General features: G+C 35.6%; 2 protein-coding genes across 2 annotated transcripts in view; one reads left to right on the top strand and one right to left on the bottom strand.

Annotated features, from left to right (window-relative positions):
• The window catches only part of tg (thyroglobulin), a 59562-nt gene that overhangs the window by 35446 nt on the left and 8100 nt on the right, over nt 1-16016 (top strand). The window contains exons 34-42 of the mRNA XM_022673561.2: nt 1659-1802; nt 2065-2130; nt 2474-2608; nt 3425-3589; nt 4525-4729; nt 4842-4929; nt 5741-5879; nt 7103-7299; nt 15475-15639. Coding sequence (XP_022529282.2) covers nt 1659-1802; nt 2065-2130; nt 2474-2608; nt 3425-3589; nt 4525-4729; nt 4842-4929; nt 5741-5879; nt 7103-7299; nt 15475-15639 — 1304 coding nt within the window. The remainder of the gene's footprint in view (nt 1-1658; nt 1803-2064; nt 2131-2473; nt 2609-3424; nt 3590-4524; nt 4730-4841; nt 4930-5740; nt 5880-7102; nt 7300-15474; nt 15640-16016) is intronic.
• On the bottom strand, nt 7461-14061 carry LOC111193331 (src-like-adapter). Its single transcript, XM_022673562.2, has 7 exons — nt 13742-14061; nt 11803-11902; nt 10285-10371; nt 9613-9710; nt 9217-9348; nt 8979-9108; nt 7461-7907 (listed from the first exon to the last, which is right to left on the bottom strand). The coding sequence occupies exons 1-7, from the start codon at nt 13821-13823 to the stop codon at nt 7682-7684; spliced, it is 855 nt and encodes a 284-aa protein (XP_022529283.2). The 5' UTR covers nt 13824-14061; the 3' UTR covers nt 7461-7681.

Here is a 16016-nt window from a genome sequence, read left to right as displayed (position 1 = left end):
CCCAATTACAGCTCAGCTGTGCGTTTAAAGCTCAACGCATGAATTAATCGGTGCGCTGTGCGCCGCGCGTGCTCGCGGGGGATTTGACGCGTCTGTCAAGCAAGTTAATGGACCGTTTTGGGGGCAGAGATTAAGAAGTACAGCAGGTACATCTCAGATTTGTAGTTTAATGCTCTACTAAATTACTGGTTTTAAAACTGGCTCATGATATGGTCGGTTCTGGCTGGATTTTTTCCTGCCTACAGGCTGCATTTGACGGAAAGCAGCTCCTCAGTCAGACAACAGTGTCAGCATACAAATCGTGTGCGTTTCCTACAGGACAAACCATTTAAAAGTGCAGATAAACTCATTAAAAAATCACACAGTGTCTGTCTGGCTTAAAATACTTTTAATAAGGTACAGCTTTTAAATTAATAAATCAACATTCATTAAAAATCCGTGAGAAGTTCTGTATGCTAAATGACAAGCTAAGCTAATAAGCTAATAACATTTAATAATAACAGAAAAATAGATATGAATTTGGAAAATAACCAACTAAAGTGAGCTCAAAATACAATAATAAATATAATCTAACGAATTTCAAAATATAAATTAGAAATATTGAACTTCAATATTAAATTCAACTTCAACTACAAAAAACGCAAGGACCGATAGAACATAACGAACAGAAAAAAATAAATTTGAAATTGGAAAAAAAGTTCAAAATGCTAAAAGAAATAAAACCTAACGAATTTCAGAATATAAAATCTAAATATTGCACTGCAGCAGTACAAAAGCCTAAGTGCTTAAACAAACAAACCAAAAAACAGCCTATCACAAATCATTTTTTGAGCCCGACCCAGCTGAGGAAAAGGTGGGAAATCTTTTTTTTCCGGCTGGGTCTTGGAAAACTTTGTGGTGAATTAAAGGGGCCGAGTTGCAATTTTTGTTTTACTTTAATCAGTTTTTAATCCGTCTTTTTAAAAACAAATATTCCAATATTGGCTGCCAATCAGTGCCCAATATTCTGAGCTCAAAAAACGCTATTCGGGCCAGCCCTACTAATCTAATATAATTTAACATGGTTTAAGAATATAAAATAATTTCTAAACAAACGAAATATTTAATATTGAGCTTATAGCCCAAGTTTTTTTTTCAGTCATGGAAAATTGGAAAAAATTGGAAAAAAGCCCGAGTTCATGCAGCGCCTGAGTCAGGCTGACGTTCAAGCTCGGGTTCTGGCTCGCGTTCATGATTAATTTGTTTTTTTTTAAAACTAATATTGGAATATTCGCTACCAATTACTGCCAAATATCCGGAGCTCAAAAAATGCTATTCGGGCCAGCCCTAATAATTATGGAGATACAGAAAAAAATATTGTGATAAAACTTCCATCACTCCCTTATTCTCTCACTAATAAAAACAAACCTTTAAGTGTGACACAAAGTGATTTGATTTATATCGTGATACATATCGATATCGACTGATATGGAAAACTATATCGTGATAAGATTTTTTCCCATATCGCCCAGCTCTAGTTTGTATTCTATAAAAGTGAGTGGTGACTTAATGACCATGAGAAACCTGTAGGTCCGGGGCTGAGACCAATTGAGAACCCCTGTTCTAGACTACAGTACATCTCTCTCCATCTCTCTCACTGTTCTCTCCATCCTCTCTAGTTGCAGATGTATCTTGTTTAACTCTGAATAGTCTTGGAATTCAGACGTGTGGAGAAGATGATCGCACTGAATGGAGAGTGCAGGACTGCTCTCCATCTAAAGTGCAGACTGGACTCCACCCCTTCGGCTGGTATGAGAAACCAGGTAGGTGTGCAATTTGTATAGCAGCAGTGAGAGCCACCAGGTCTACATACTACTTTCCCCGTGAATACTAGTGTGGTGTTATAGTGACTGCTTTTACATTACTGTTCAAAAATGTGAAATCACTCATCAATGTATTTAATATTATTCTTTAATATTTTACTCAAAATCCTGTTCAGTTTTTTTTATAAAGTTTATTATTTATTATTTATATCATAAATGTATTTGTATATAATATGCACATTTTATATATTTCTGTTTACAGTGAATCAATGGACGAAAAGCCCTGGTATTTGTCCTTCCTTCAAACTTCGAGCTCCTTCAAAAAATGGTAAGAGTGCCATTGTTTTAACTGGATGCTCATGGAATTTTATCTGATTTATCTGATTAATTAAGAATCTCTTATCAGGAATTTATTGTGCTCAATTATTAATTAATAACTGGGTAATTTCCTTCTTTCTAAGTGCATGTCTAATCTTTGATGTTTATCTCACTACCTGGTGACTGTATATCAGTACTGTATTTCTGCCCTGTTTGTTAATTTCAGTGCTAAAAACACCTAATTTAACAGGTAATTACTTATTTGGTGGGCTGGAGTAGGTAAGTTTCCAAACTGTAATGGACCCTGTTCTTTAGTGTATATTACAGGAATGTATGTTGCTTATGCTTTACAGTTAACCTGAAAGACTGGACACTGTTGAATGCATCCTCCATCCTGGTGGACTCATCAGTATCTGCATTCGACATTGTTCATCTCAGCAAAGACATCGCAGAAGATCTGGATAGAGTGCGTGATTGGTGCCTGGCTGGTAAAAAAAAAAATTATTTTTCCTTTATGTTTTAAATACATACTATACATACTGTGACTGTGGAGTCTGTTTCTAAATCTAAAAAGACAAAGCCATTTATATTTATTTAATCAGACAACAGGCTTAGTATAAGGTCATATTTATTTTAGTCGATGTATATGTGAAGTGAAAGTGAAAGTTTGCCCACTGTCTAAGTTCCTGAATTTGTGCACGTTTGAGCACACACTGATGGGACGAACACAAAATTCATGCTTCCCTCAATAGTAGCATAATGTCCTGCACATGAAGCAGCAACTCATCCACATTAGTCATCACACTACCACCACCATGCTTCACAGTTGATATGAACTTTCTACTGTAAAATGTATGTCAGCCAAAAGATCAGACTTTAGACTCACGTTATTCAGCCTTCAGTTTGTTTGCATAAAAGATACATTGCATAGCAAATAAATATCAATTGTTTGCATTTATTGTCCTGCATGTGTACTAGAAAACAAGTGTTATTTACATGGTATTGATTTAATTATGAATAGACCACTAGAAATGCTCCAACAACACTAGAAGAATAAAATCTTTTTACATTGACTTTTTGATTAAACGTTAGGAAGTTTTTTCTTTCTTTTGTAAAGCTGCTGTTTTGAAGCTGCACGGTTTTTGCTTGATCACAGCAGTACATCTTAAATACAAATGGGACATGTTACTAATACAAATATTTAGAATACAGATAGCACATATAACTACACACACAAATCACCTTACATAAAACATCCCTATAGGTCTGTGTGTTTGATTGTATCACTTTTTTCTTTGCTGCAGCGTGTGAGGAGAATGACTCGTGTTATGCTGTATCAGTGGACAGTAAAGAGTCAGCAGTGAGATGCGTGATGTATCCCGACAGTCACATCTGCCTCCCAACTTCCAGAGGCCAGCACTGTGTCCTCCTCACTAAAGAACCTGCCCAATATGTGTATCTTAAAACAGGTGAAAAAATATCCTTATTACTACAAGTGTAAATCCTGTTCATTATGTACAATACACTTTCAATTTGTAAATTACAGATTACAATAGGTGACACTTTACTTGGATGGTCCATTTTATGGCCTTGTTGACGCTCAACTGACATTCAATTAACACTGAATTGAATGTCCATTAAATTTAACTTAACCGTATGCTGAATGATTTAAAGTATAACCTAACCCTACACCTAACCCTAACCTTAACTCTTAATCAACCATAAAATCAAATCCTACACCTAACTCTTACCCTAACCTTAACCTAAGCTTAAAATCTAACCCTATAACCAATCCTAAAATATTAAAATAAGCATTTGATTAGAGTTGAATGTAGGGTTATATTCAGTAGAGAATAATTTACTTTCAACTTTTAGTTCATTTGCATTTAATAGACATGCAGTTGAATGTTAGTTGAATGTCAGTTGAGCATCAAAGAGGCCATCAAATCGACCATCCAAGTAAAGTGTTACCTTACAATATGATGGAATACATTTAATCTCATTATGATTGAGGCAACCAGCCAGCAAATTAACATTTCTTTTTCATTTCATAATAAATACTTGATTAAATGAAAATCCTTAAAAGAGCACTATTGGATTTGGGCATTTTTAATGAGAATGTTATCATTTTATAGTCAGTTTATGCGTGTTGTATAAGTATTATGTTTAAATTATGTTTAAATGTACATCTCCTAGTCCAACTCCTATATCATATTGTTCAGTGTTGATTGGCTGTTGATACTGTCAAGAAGGGTCAGATCAAATAAATAACTTTATATAACATAAATATTTTTTGCTGAACTGTGCGCATCACACCCACTCCTCCTTGAAATGTTTTTCTAAATAAACAGCTCAGGATCTCTCCAGTTAATGTTTTGGCTTTTAATGATTTTATGTGTTTAAGTTTTGAAGCCAGAGTTGACCACAGTATCCGTTCCTGGCCATGGAGCTCTGCTGGGAGAAAGTGAGGTGAAGGCGTTTGGTGTCGACAGCAAGCCTGTGACTTATTTTCTGGGCGTACCTTACGCACGTCCACCAGTCGGTGATCTCCGCTTCAGCCCGCCGCAGCCAGCTGATTGGACAGGCACCTGGAATGCTACATTTGCTCGGTCTGTGTTTCATTTTTGCACATGTATAATTCATTCATATATCAGTTTTTGTGATTGGCTGGTTGTTTGGTTATTGTTGTTTGATTAAATGTATGAATTGAATGATTTTTAGACCCAGTTGTCTTCAGCCTGGTGATACTTCTGATTCACGCTCCAGTGAGGACTGTCTGTACCTGAATATATTTGTACCCAGCAGCGTGGTAATAATTTCACATGTTTAACCAAAAACAGGAACAAAAAAGTTTCTCAGGCCTGCTTCACTTGCACTATACATTAGTTTCCTCTTCTCTGACACACCACCACCCATTTTAAACTCAGAGAGGGCGTGTTTGTTAGCAGATCTGGGTGTAGCAGATATAGAGCCTCTATATTTTTGTATTCAAACCTTTTAATGTGGTGGTAAATATATCTGACACTCATACCCAGAGCGACTAACAAGGTTATTTCTATTACAGAGATGGGCCAATGTAGTGTTAGGAGTCTTGCCAAAGTCTTATTGGTGTAGCACAGCATAGGCACCCAGATTGGGAATTTGAATTTACTGTGTATAAATTACTAGGTAAAAGTAATTTATAAAACTGTATAACATCAAGAATGAAACAGGCATGGTATTTATAATTAACCCTTTTAATTATTTTCACATATTTTATAGCATTTAGCAGTGCTCCAGTCATTTCCAGTCACCTACAACAACCTTAGGATATGTGTTTGTGCCCAGATCGGCATACTAAGTATAGCTATTTTGTTAATAATGTGGTGTTTTTCACCACACTCTTCAGTAAGTTGAAAGAGATGCAAAGAATGAATATACCCATTACTAGAATACTGTATCAGCCCACACTTTTTTTATTGCTGGCTAGTTTGAAACATATAGCTCACCCTTTTTAGAAAGTGCAGTTCAGTGAAACCACAAGAGCAGGATTTCCCATGCAATATATTAATGTTACTTCAGTTCATTACAATTGTGTATGACCATTGTAATAAACTACTCTTTGTGTGTTTATGTGACAGAAAAGGGCTGCACCAGTTCTTGTGTTTTTCCATAATGCTGGTTCCGGTCTGCTGGATGGCTCTTATCTTGCTGCTGTAGGAAACATCATCGTGGTGACAGTGAACTTCAGGGTAGCTGCTTTTGGATTCCTTAGCACAGGTACTTTACACTCTTACACACTGTTTAATAAATTCACTTATTATTAGCCAGTTACAATTTGTTTTATTTAATTTATTTGTTTTATCTGTTTAGATATATAATTTACAAACATATGCATTAAAAAAATAGATTGGAATGATTTGAGACTTCTATATATATATATATATATATATATATATATATATATATATATATATATATATATATATATATTCTGAGACTATTCTGAGTTTGTAATGTGACAAGTTTTTTTTTCTTTAAGTTACATATTAAAGTTATGAATATTTAGAACTGGTTTCCCAAACAAGTATTAAACCATGTACTGGACTATGCTTTATTCTGACTGAAGATGTTACATTGATCAGAAAATAAACAGTATTCTCTGTCTGAAACATAAGAAATGCTGTCTGTTCAGACAGGCAGGAAGGTACATAGTCTAAATCAAAGTTTAGTAATCTAGTCTTCTATTTTATTAGCATAAATGCTCATAGCTAATGACAGCATAGCTAAATGATTATACAGTATGTAGGAATGATCTGCCATACCTTGGCATTATTAAGATATATTTTCCCCTTTTGATTCAGATATAAAGGGCCTTGTCACTACACTACCTTCTAAGAATTTAGCATTTCTTGTGTTTCAGACACAGGAATTGTCTTCAGAAGTGTCCCGACTAGGTTTCTAATTGGTGAATTCAGCTCCTCCATGGTGCACCCATTGCTAAAACAGGGACTCATTTGCATGCCCCCACATCTTGTGTTGTAATCACAACAGAAAGACTCCCATGAAAGATTCCCATGAAGCCACATAGGAGCTTAAGCCAAGCTAAATAAAGATCTATGGACTGGGCTTTGGAGCAGTTAGAACTGCATTCTCTGGAATTATCAAACCCTGACCCTATTTAAGTTCTTGTGACTGAATGCAACTACATGTTTACAGTGTAGTGAATAATGGAGGCTTCATTTTTAAATATCCTTAAATTTTAAAAGAATCATGGTCATGATCAGCAGGTATTTACAAACTGTTGGACACATAGCCCAGTGTATATCTGATGTCACATAGCAGTATTAAGGATTGTTGTTATGGAGTTATGGATGGCTGTTTGAGAACTGACTGTGGAGCTGAATGCCATGTACATTGCTTACAACCTGCAGTTATATGAAAAAGATGAAGTGAGCATCTGGTGAACCAGTGTTTGAGTTTATGTGGTTGTATGGCTGCAGGTTCTGGCACTCTTCCAGAGAATTTTGGACTGCAAGACCAGGCAGCAGCTCTCGGATGGGTACAGAAGAACATCGCACTTTTTGGTGGAGATCCCACCAAAGTGACAGTTGGAGCAGACAGAAATGGTGCCGACCTTGCCAGCCTTCATCTGTCCTCGTCCTCATCCTCCTCTCTCTTCCGTCAGGCTCTGCTCATGGTAAGAAGTGAAAAGTGCATCTGTCTGAATAGTGAGGAGATGATGTGCCAGAACAGGAAGTGGATGTATTGGTCGTTTCATGGTAAAAGAGAATCCAGTAAATTCATAGTGAACTCCATATGTGGTGCAAAGAAACAAGCAGTGAAAGTCAGACCATGAAATGATGTGTGAAATGTCTCTGTACTGCTGCCAGTTTTCACAGTACATTTATAACGTTAGTTTACTAGATTTTTACCTTACAGCACAGTGTAAAGCTTTTGGGTCCATAGGTCTATTTGAGTTGGATCATGGTCTGATAACTCATATAAATATAAAGCATGTCCGTAGATTTCAACTTTGCTCTTACAGCAAGTTCTTTCTGAGGTTATTTTAACATTACTCATTATGCAACTACGTCGTAGCTCTCCTCCTCTATGGCAGTATTGTTGACTTGTTGGCTAGAAGGCATGTAGATAGATCTCCATTTCTTCCTCTTCCAGCTGGGCTTCCTTTTCTCTTGGACTCCGGCCAGTGAGAGATAGGTAGACACACTGTTTTGGACTCCAAAACTGATGCCAGAGTCTCGGTGTGCTGCAAGGTCACTGGTATTCTGTCTGAAATGCTCTGCACTGTAGAGGACATAGCAGAAAGCACAGTTAGCAAACTCCAGCATTTAGATGGAGCTGTTAGTTATAATGCAATTAAATACAGCCATAGCTGCACTATATAACTCTGGTGAAGTGGGTAGGATAGCACTTCTGAAAATGCAATGCTACAAATTGCAATGAAAAAATATATAGACAAACGTTTTGGGGCACACTTCTTATATCTCTTAATAATTTAATTTAGTTGTTTCATTTATTCATTGCCCAGTTCATATAAGATAAAACACATAGCCATACAGTTTGTATACAGTTTGTAAACATTGGTGAAAGAAAGGATGACTCTAAAGAGCTCACTAAATTCCAGTAATAGGATGCCAATGCTGCAACAAGTCAGTTGGCGAAATTTGATCCACAGAGGTGTATATATATATATATATATATATATATATATATATATATACACATTGAAACCTCTGGGATATAATCAAGAGAAAGATGGATAATCACAAGCCATCAAACCAAGCTGAACTGCTTGAATTTTTGCACCAGGAGTGGCCATAAAGTTACCCAAAAGCAGTGTATAAGACTGGTGGAGGAGAACATGGCAAGATGCATGAAAACTGTAATAAAAAACAGGGTTATTCCACCAAATATTGATTTCTCAAATCTTAAAACTTTATGAATATGAACTTGTTTTCTTTGCATTATTTGAAATCTAAAAGCTCTGCATCTTTTTAGTTATTTCAGTCATTTCTCCTTTTCTGCAAAGAAATGCTCTAAATGACAGTATTTTTAATTGGAATTTGGGAGAAATATTGTCCGTAGTTTATAGAATAAAACCACAATGTTTATTTTACTCAAACATATACCTATAAATAGCAAAATTAGAGAAATTGATTCAGAAACTGAAGTGGTCTCTTAATTTTTCAATAGGTGTAAATGTGTATATATATAGACATATACACATGTAATATCATTTTTATTGATTGCTTATGTGTTTATTCATTATAGCACGTATAGTATATTATTCCTTATAGTATAGTATCCCTATGATATACTTTCCTACCGTAGCTAAGCATGGGGTGGGTTCTTTACCTGTCTCCTGCTCCCCGGTTAAAGTTCCATGATCTTCCCATTCGAGCAGGCAGAGAGGGTAAGTTCTGGGATGGGTCAGGAGCTGCTAGACAAGGGCCAGTGAGAACACAGCACAGCCCATCTGCTACGTCTGTGTGAAATAAAAAAAACACTGCATTGGTCCAGGTCATACTAGATAATAGAACTGCTACCTAGATAAGGGCTCAGACAGCCGCCAGCAGTATTTAATTAATGTTACCTGAGTAGTGGCTGACCAGGTCCTCCAGACACTGGAAAGTGAGGCGTGGGGAGATGAAGTACCAGTTGTTTGGCAGACGAAATATTCGGTAATGCATAATGACTCTGTGGCGGACGGACAAGGCATACGTTCCTGCAGGTTCAAAATCCAAAGCAAACTCTTTAGATAACATAGCGAGATAGCATATTTACCATTTGTGTTGGATAGAGTAAACACATTCATACACAGTAGTGAACACAAACAGTGAGACAATGAGCACAAACATTCAGAGCAGTGGGCAGCCTTCGGTGTAGCACCCAAAACCCTACAATTAATACTTCAGTGCTGTAACTAGTGAGGCACCACTGCCTCGTCATAAAAGTATAATGATAAAATCATCATCATATGCATTCTTACCTCTTCTGCTGACTCTGATCAAGAAAGACCCGACTCTGTTACCAGGCAGCCGAAGCAGCTCCTCTGCTTTTACCCTCTCAACCCCTTCAAACAACCAGCTGAAACCAGGAGCACAGCATTATTATTTTCATTATTTGATCCTCTGTTGTTATAGGTTATGTCCGTAAGTTTTGGGATTTGGGGGATGTAGGTCCCTCTCTAGTGAGAATGAGTAATTGCATTGCATTGAATCATTTTAAACTGGGCGTGTTTAAACTGGGTGCGAGAGAGAGAGCGCGCTCAGTCAGAAACTTCACTTCATCTACACACTTTGTTTTTACTATGAGTGAATGAGCTACTGAGGTCTGAGTTTCCTCTTCTGAAGTCTCCATTGCTCCACCAGCTGCTCACGTTCAGTAAAACTATGCCAGATCCTCTTTCAGAGGCTGTACGTGTGACGTAAATACGTAAAGACGTGTGACGTGGTCAGAAGAACTTCTGTGAAAAGCAACCCGACACCCCAGTTTTTAGAATTAATATATTAGGCTTAGCAGGGATGGACATTTCCACACACTGGTACCATTAAACACAATATTTTGTCCCTTCTCCACTCAGAAATGCTTCTTCTTTCAGTTTAGAAACCAAATAATACGGACCGCCACTTTATAACTTTAAATAATGTTTAGCACTCACCCGTGGTAAACCTTTGCTGCATGGGAGTTTGGGATGTAGTTTTCCTCTCTTGTTTGAATAGAGTAAACCTTTAACCAGTACCCATCACTGGAAAAAAAAGTGAGTGAGAAAAAAAGATTGTAGCTTGTTAATAATATACCCATGTGTGTATTACAGAGAAATATAATTAGAGAACTCAATATCTTCGTCCGCGTAATTGTCAATATTGGATCTGATTAATTTCTATATAAGATTAGAAAAGATAATTCTTTATTAATCCCACAATGGGGAAATTTGCAATGTTACAGCAGCACAGAGGAAAGGACATAGAAACAAGTATAGACAGGTCAGGTCAAATATATAAACAATAATAATAAAACTATATATACAAAAGGTTACAGAAAAAATATAAAAATATTAAAAATATAACAAATAAAAAATATATACAGCTACTGCAGCTAAGATAAGGTCAGAGGGGATATGATTTATGGTAGGATGTGACCAGTATTATTTCACTAGGACTAGCAGTGAATAAATAGCAAACAAATAGTAGATCAAAAAGTGACGTTAAACATATTGCATAAATGATGATAAAGAGATCACAGTACACATAGTGAATTGAATTTTGCACACAATAAAGCAATTACAGCTATACTGAGTAAGTATGTAAGTTTTGCATGTTGTAGTAGTAAACAATAGTAAACAAGTATAAGAATAGACTGTAGAGTTTAAACAGCAATACTACACTGCCATGACAAATGTAAAAGGATATGAGACTAGTATTTTGTCCCATGACTTTTGCCACATTCCAGGGAAGCTAAAGAATGCTGCACAGACCTGGGGGATATGTGAGCAAGTCCTTCTCATTGAATATGGATGATTTTTTCTAGTTTCTAGTATACTCATGCCCTGGTGGTGACATTCATTTTTACAGGGTGCCCAGTGATGAGACATTAATTTCTGAAGAATTTAACATTTCTCAATCCAAATAGTCATGTGTGAAACGGGAATATATCATAGAAGGCATTAGCACCCACAGTGGACAGAGCAGAGTTTGGTATACATCATAACCAGTAGCATCTGGCTAGAATTGTCCATAGGAACAGACATGCACCAAGCAAAAATCACATCCAGATTTAATGCAGCAGACTATAGCTTCTGTGGAAAATTGAAAAAGTTAGTTTCTGTCCCATATTATGTGGCATGTAATTGTGTATTGCCTGTATGAAATATCTACATTATCTACATTGTAAAATAGCGCAGACAGTAGGATTATGGTCTGCAATGTAGTCTTAAAATCCTGAGCCAACTTGGTCATAAGATTCAGCTCATGTGCTGACGTTTGTCACCCTTCATCTTTGTGGTGTCTCACAAAAACTTGCTCAACAGGGTGTTATCAGTGTGTGAAAAACTCTTGGCTAGTCGTTCTGAGTCAGACTAATCCATTACTCCTAATTCCATTACTCTTTTTGAGTAATGGAATTCTTCATATTGCTAAAGGGCTTCCTCAGCAGAATGTGAAGAAATGCCAGTGCTCACTCTGATAGGACTCTCAGCCACTCGCCTGCGTGGAAAATTGGTTCACACACATCAGAGGCAGGATAATCACTCAGCACCATCGCTGCCTCCTTCTCACTCACTGCAGAACAACAAGAGAAATAGACTTGCAGTTATACTTAAAAGGGCACAGACTTTGCCTTCACGGAGAATAATTTACACATATTTTATTCTATCAAAGCATATCTTTGATATGGGTTGTTATATAATGTGTTGTGCATCAACTGGTTTTCTTTTCTTTGGCTAAATAAACTGGAAAATGTCCTGGAAATATTGCCCGTGCTAAGAGATTATTATTTTTCAGTTTTCACAGATATAATATCACAGACATAATATCAATGCAGTCTTTTAAAATGTCTGTGTTAGAGTTGCAGCAGTATTCCGTGGTATGAAAATAGATGCTTTTTACACTGTTTACATTTGCTTATTACTGCTATTGGAATAAAATATAACTGTTCAGAGAATCCCATGAATTACTTGTTACTATTTGAAGAGTTTCATTCAAGCAATAGAGCAATCGGCACGATAATCAATCATAAATATAATCATTAATTGGAAATATTTGGAATAGTTAAAAAAAGACTTTCATATTTTTTAATTGTTAAACATATTTTTTATTAACTGTTTCAGACTTTAACTATAGCTTAATGGCATTTCTTCAATAAAGAAAAAATCAGTTTAGATTATTTTAAGGGTGAATATATAGTAATAATAATAATAATAATAATAATAATAATAATAATAATAATAATAATAATAATAATAAGATGCATAACAATTAATACAACAAGAATTGTGAAAAACTGTCACACTGTTGTACCATAAAACGCTGACATTTTTGAGACGGTTACCATATAGAGGAAAATCTATACTATCTAAACTATTGCAACCCTAATCTATGTCCATTCAAACTGCTTTATAGAACTGATGTTATTCATACCAAAGGAGAGTAGAGTAAAGAGGAAACACCATCTTATATTTCCCTTTTTTAATCTGATAATAACTTTATTTTTTTGTCAAGTCATCAGCTGCTGTTTCGCAAGCTTCTATTTTCCATCTCTAGGTTTATGTGAGTTTACACTCATAAAATAAAGAGCTACAAGTGGTTATCTGAGTGCTGCCATAGAAGAACTGTAAGGGTCGTTATTAGAATACAGTGCCTTGTTTTTTATGTATTTATTTTTATATTTCATAAGAAATCTACAAAAAAATCAGTTTTTCCACATTAATGACTATTTATTTTCATTACATTTTTATTCCTGTAATGCATATGTCTGAATGACAGAGTAGACTATTTTGGGAAATCTCTAAATTTGATATTAAAGTTTTTTTTTTTTTTAAATAATCTGTTTTCAAGATGCATAGCTACTATGAAAATGTCCAGTCCATTGAAATTAAAACAGTTTGAAGTGGTGGTTACCCGAAGACAACATGATATGTTTAAACTGGACATGTTTAAATAGCCTGATATTTTTATTTAAAACTAATTTATAAAATATGAATAATAAATTAATTAGAAGAATAATTCTTTTTTTATTTAAACACTGAAGAAATTTTAACTAATCATTTTAATTTACATTACATTACATTACATTACATTACATTTGGCAGACGCTTTTGTCCAAAGCGACTTACAATAGTCAAGTAAAAAAATTTACCAGGCTTCACTGAGGACATGGCAAAACACCCAGCTACTTAAAGAAAACTGTAAAACATTCCTTTTTATTTTTAATTATGTGAAAGAATGTATTGTATTGTATTGATAAAATTTAATCATCTGTTTTGCATACATAAAATCTAGTGCAAATTAAATCATAAAAGTAAATATATATATGAAAGCTGAGTTTCTGAGCTTTATCATGCGTCCAGATCTTGTGTAGAAACATAATGTGGTATTTAAATTAGTATGTGAAGTTCTTACCTCTTGACGGTAGGTCAACAACAGAAGTGGTTTGGCTGAAGTTCTCTGTAGATCTCTGTAGGCTTGCCTGTGTGTTACCCATCACTGGCTTTTACTCTCTTTATCAGAGCTCTGTGTATCTAAGAAGCTCATATATCTATTCATATCTCAGTCGTATGAAGGCGAGTGCTGCTCAGTCACTCCAGGTTTGTGCTACCGGACACTGTACTAATTCTGAAGGCTGATTTTTCTGTTTTTTTCTAGCGTCCTGTAGATAAGTGTTGATTTTATAAGCGATCTGTCAGAATGGGGAAGTTATGTTTCTCACCACATTTTCCACTCCAGAAATGAGCAAAATAGGAAGTGCTGATAGGGCCGCCCGAAACATGCAAATTCATTTACTTCACTGCTGGGAATAAATGTGTCTGTAAATAGTTGGTTATAAATATGTACACAAATAAAAGAATAGTATATTGTTATTCAGTGGATGCTTTTTAAAACTTTTGGCTGCGCTGTCACGTTTCTATTTCATCACATGCTCATGTTCACATACAAGAGCTTTGATGAGTGGTAGTGGTTCCAAATTTGAGTTGTTTGTGTTATTTGTTTTTACAGCATTTGCTTATTAGTTTAATTTATTATAAAAATTATAATAAATAAATATTAATAAAATAAAATAATAAAATGTTGGCAAAAATCAAGCTATTATGCAACAGGCTAAAGTTTTGATGTAGATTCAGTTTGTTCCTGTCACATAAATACTTTTTTAACCTTTTAAATATGTTTTAATTGTTTTACAAGTGTTCTGTACATTTTCCTTAATACATTTAGGATGAATGAAGCAATAGAAAATCTGTAAATTGACTTGCAATCAAATATTTTTACACTGACTTCTATTAAAAGTAAAAGGGTTACATGTCAAAAGTCATGGGATAGATAGTAGATCAATTGTAGAGTAGATAAATTGATCCTAGATTGTTACTCTCAGTGCAGCCTGAAAACACCTGCACCCAGGGGTGGATTAACGCAAAGGCTACCCTAGGCTGCAGCCTTGGGGCCCATGCAATTAGGGCCCACTGAATTAATTTTCACCCAATCTCTCTCTTTTTTTCCCTCTTTTTCTCTCGTGCGCACACACACAGCTGATAGCACATTTCCAGGTTGTCGAAGGTAGAAACTAGCATTTCTTTCCTGTATTAAGGCTATCAGTTAAACTCAGCACTATCTCAATATTATAATGAAAAAATAATAAAAACTACCCTGAGACATGTCTAAAAATAAATCATGATTTTAATTAAGAATAATCACAGAATATTGTTGTGATTAATACAATTATAAACAAATATTTATAAGTGATTGACGTCATTAATATAAAAAGCATTGTTTTTTGTGTGTGTGTGTAGAAATGTTTGGGATGGGGGGCCCATTTAAAGTGCAGCCTAGGGGTCCCTAGATCACCTTAATCCGGCTCTGCTAGAATTGTCTGTGTGAACAGACAAGACACTTTGGCAGAAATCACATCCATAATTATTGCAGGAGACACAAACACATCCTGCAGGTCAGTGCAGAGCTGTTCAGCTCCAAGGGGAAATGGAAAAGTCATGAGGCATGATACAAGTTCCTGTCCCATGACAAGTGATCATGTCTTATATGTGTATTATGATATAATAATGTGTAATCAATATTTTTAACACTTTAGGTAAGACACTGACATCTACAATCTGATTATTATTTTCCCATTTCTTTTCTTTTAGGGTGGGTCAACGTTCTCTCCAGCTGCAGTTATGAGTAAGCGGAAGGCTCAGGAGCAGGCAGCGTCTCTAAGCACAGAGCTGGGCTGCTCATCCTCCGAGCCCTCACAGATACTGACCTGTCTCAGAGGAAAAACAGCTCAAAGCATCAACGCTGCTCAAACCAAGGTGCCTCTCCTTTACATCATCAGACCATACACTTTGTTTAACTGCATATGCAGTACATAATCCAAGCTGTCTTTATTCAATCAAACTAAATATAATTTATTGATTTTATGGTGCTTTTTTATCTGATGTTGTTGCAAAGCAGCTTCACAGAAATCATCACCAGGACAAATAATTAAACATATATACGAATATAAATAGGAGGTAACACCAGGAGGTATTAAGGGTTACATTTAAGGCGGGACTCATCCTCTTCTGGTCAGACTACTTATTAATTCTTGGGAAAATATCACTATAGAGCCGCATTAGTCTATTATGTTCAGGTATACTTAAATAATTGTAATGCTGGGGGTTAAAAATAATGAAAGTAATAATGATGG

The sequence above is a fragment of the Astyanax mexicanus genome, chromosome 6, assembly GCF_023375975.1.
Source record: "Astyanax mexicanus isolate ESR-SI-001 chromosome 6, AstMex3_surface, whole genome shotgun sequence".
NCBI lineage: Eukaryota > Metazoa > Chordata > Actinopteri > Characiformes > Acestrorhamphidae > Astyanax > Astyanax mexicanus.
This window is presented reverse-complemented; position numbering and strand designations above follow the sequence as displayed.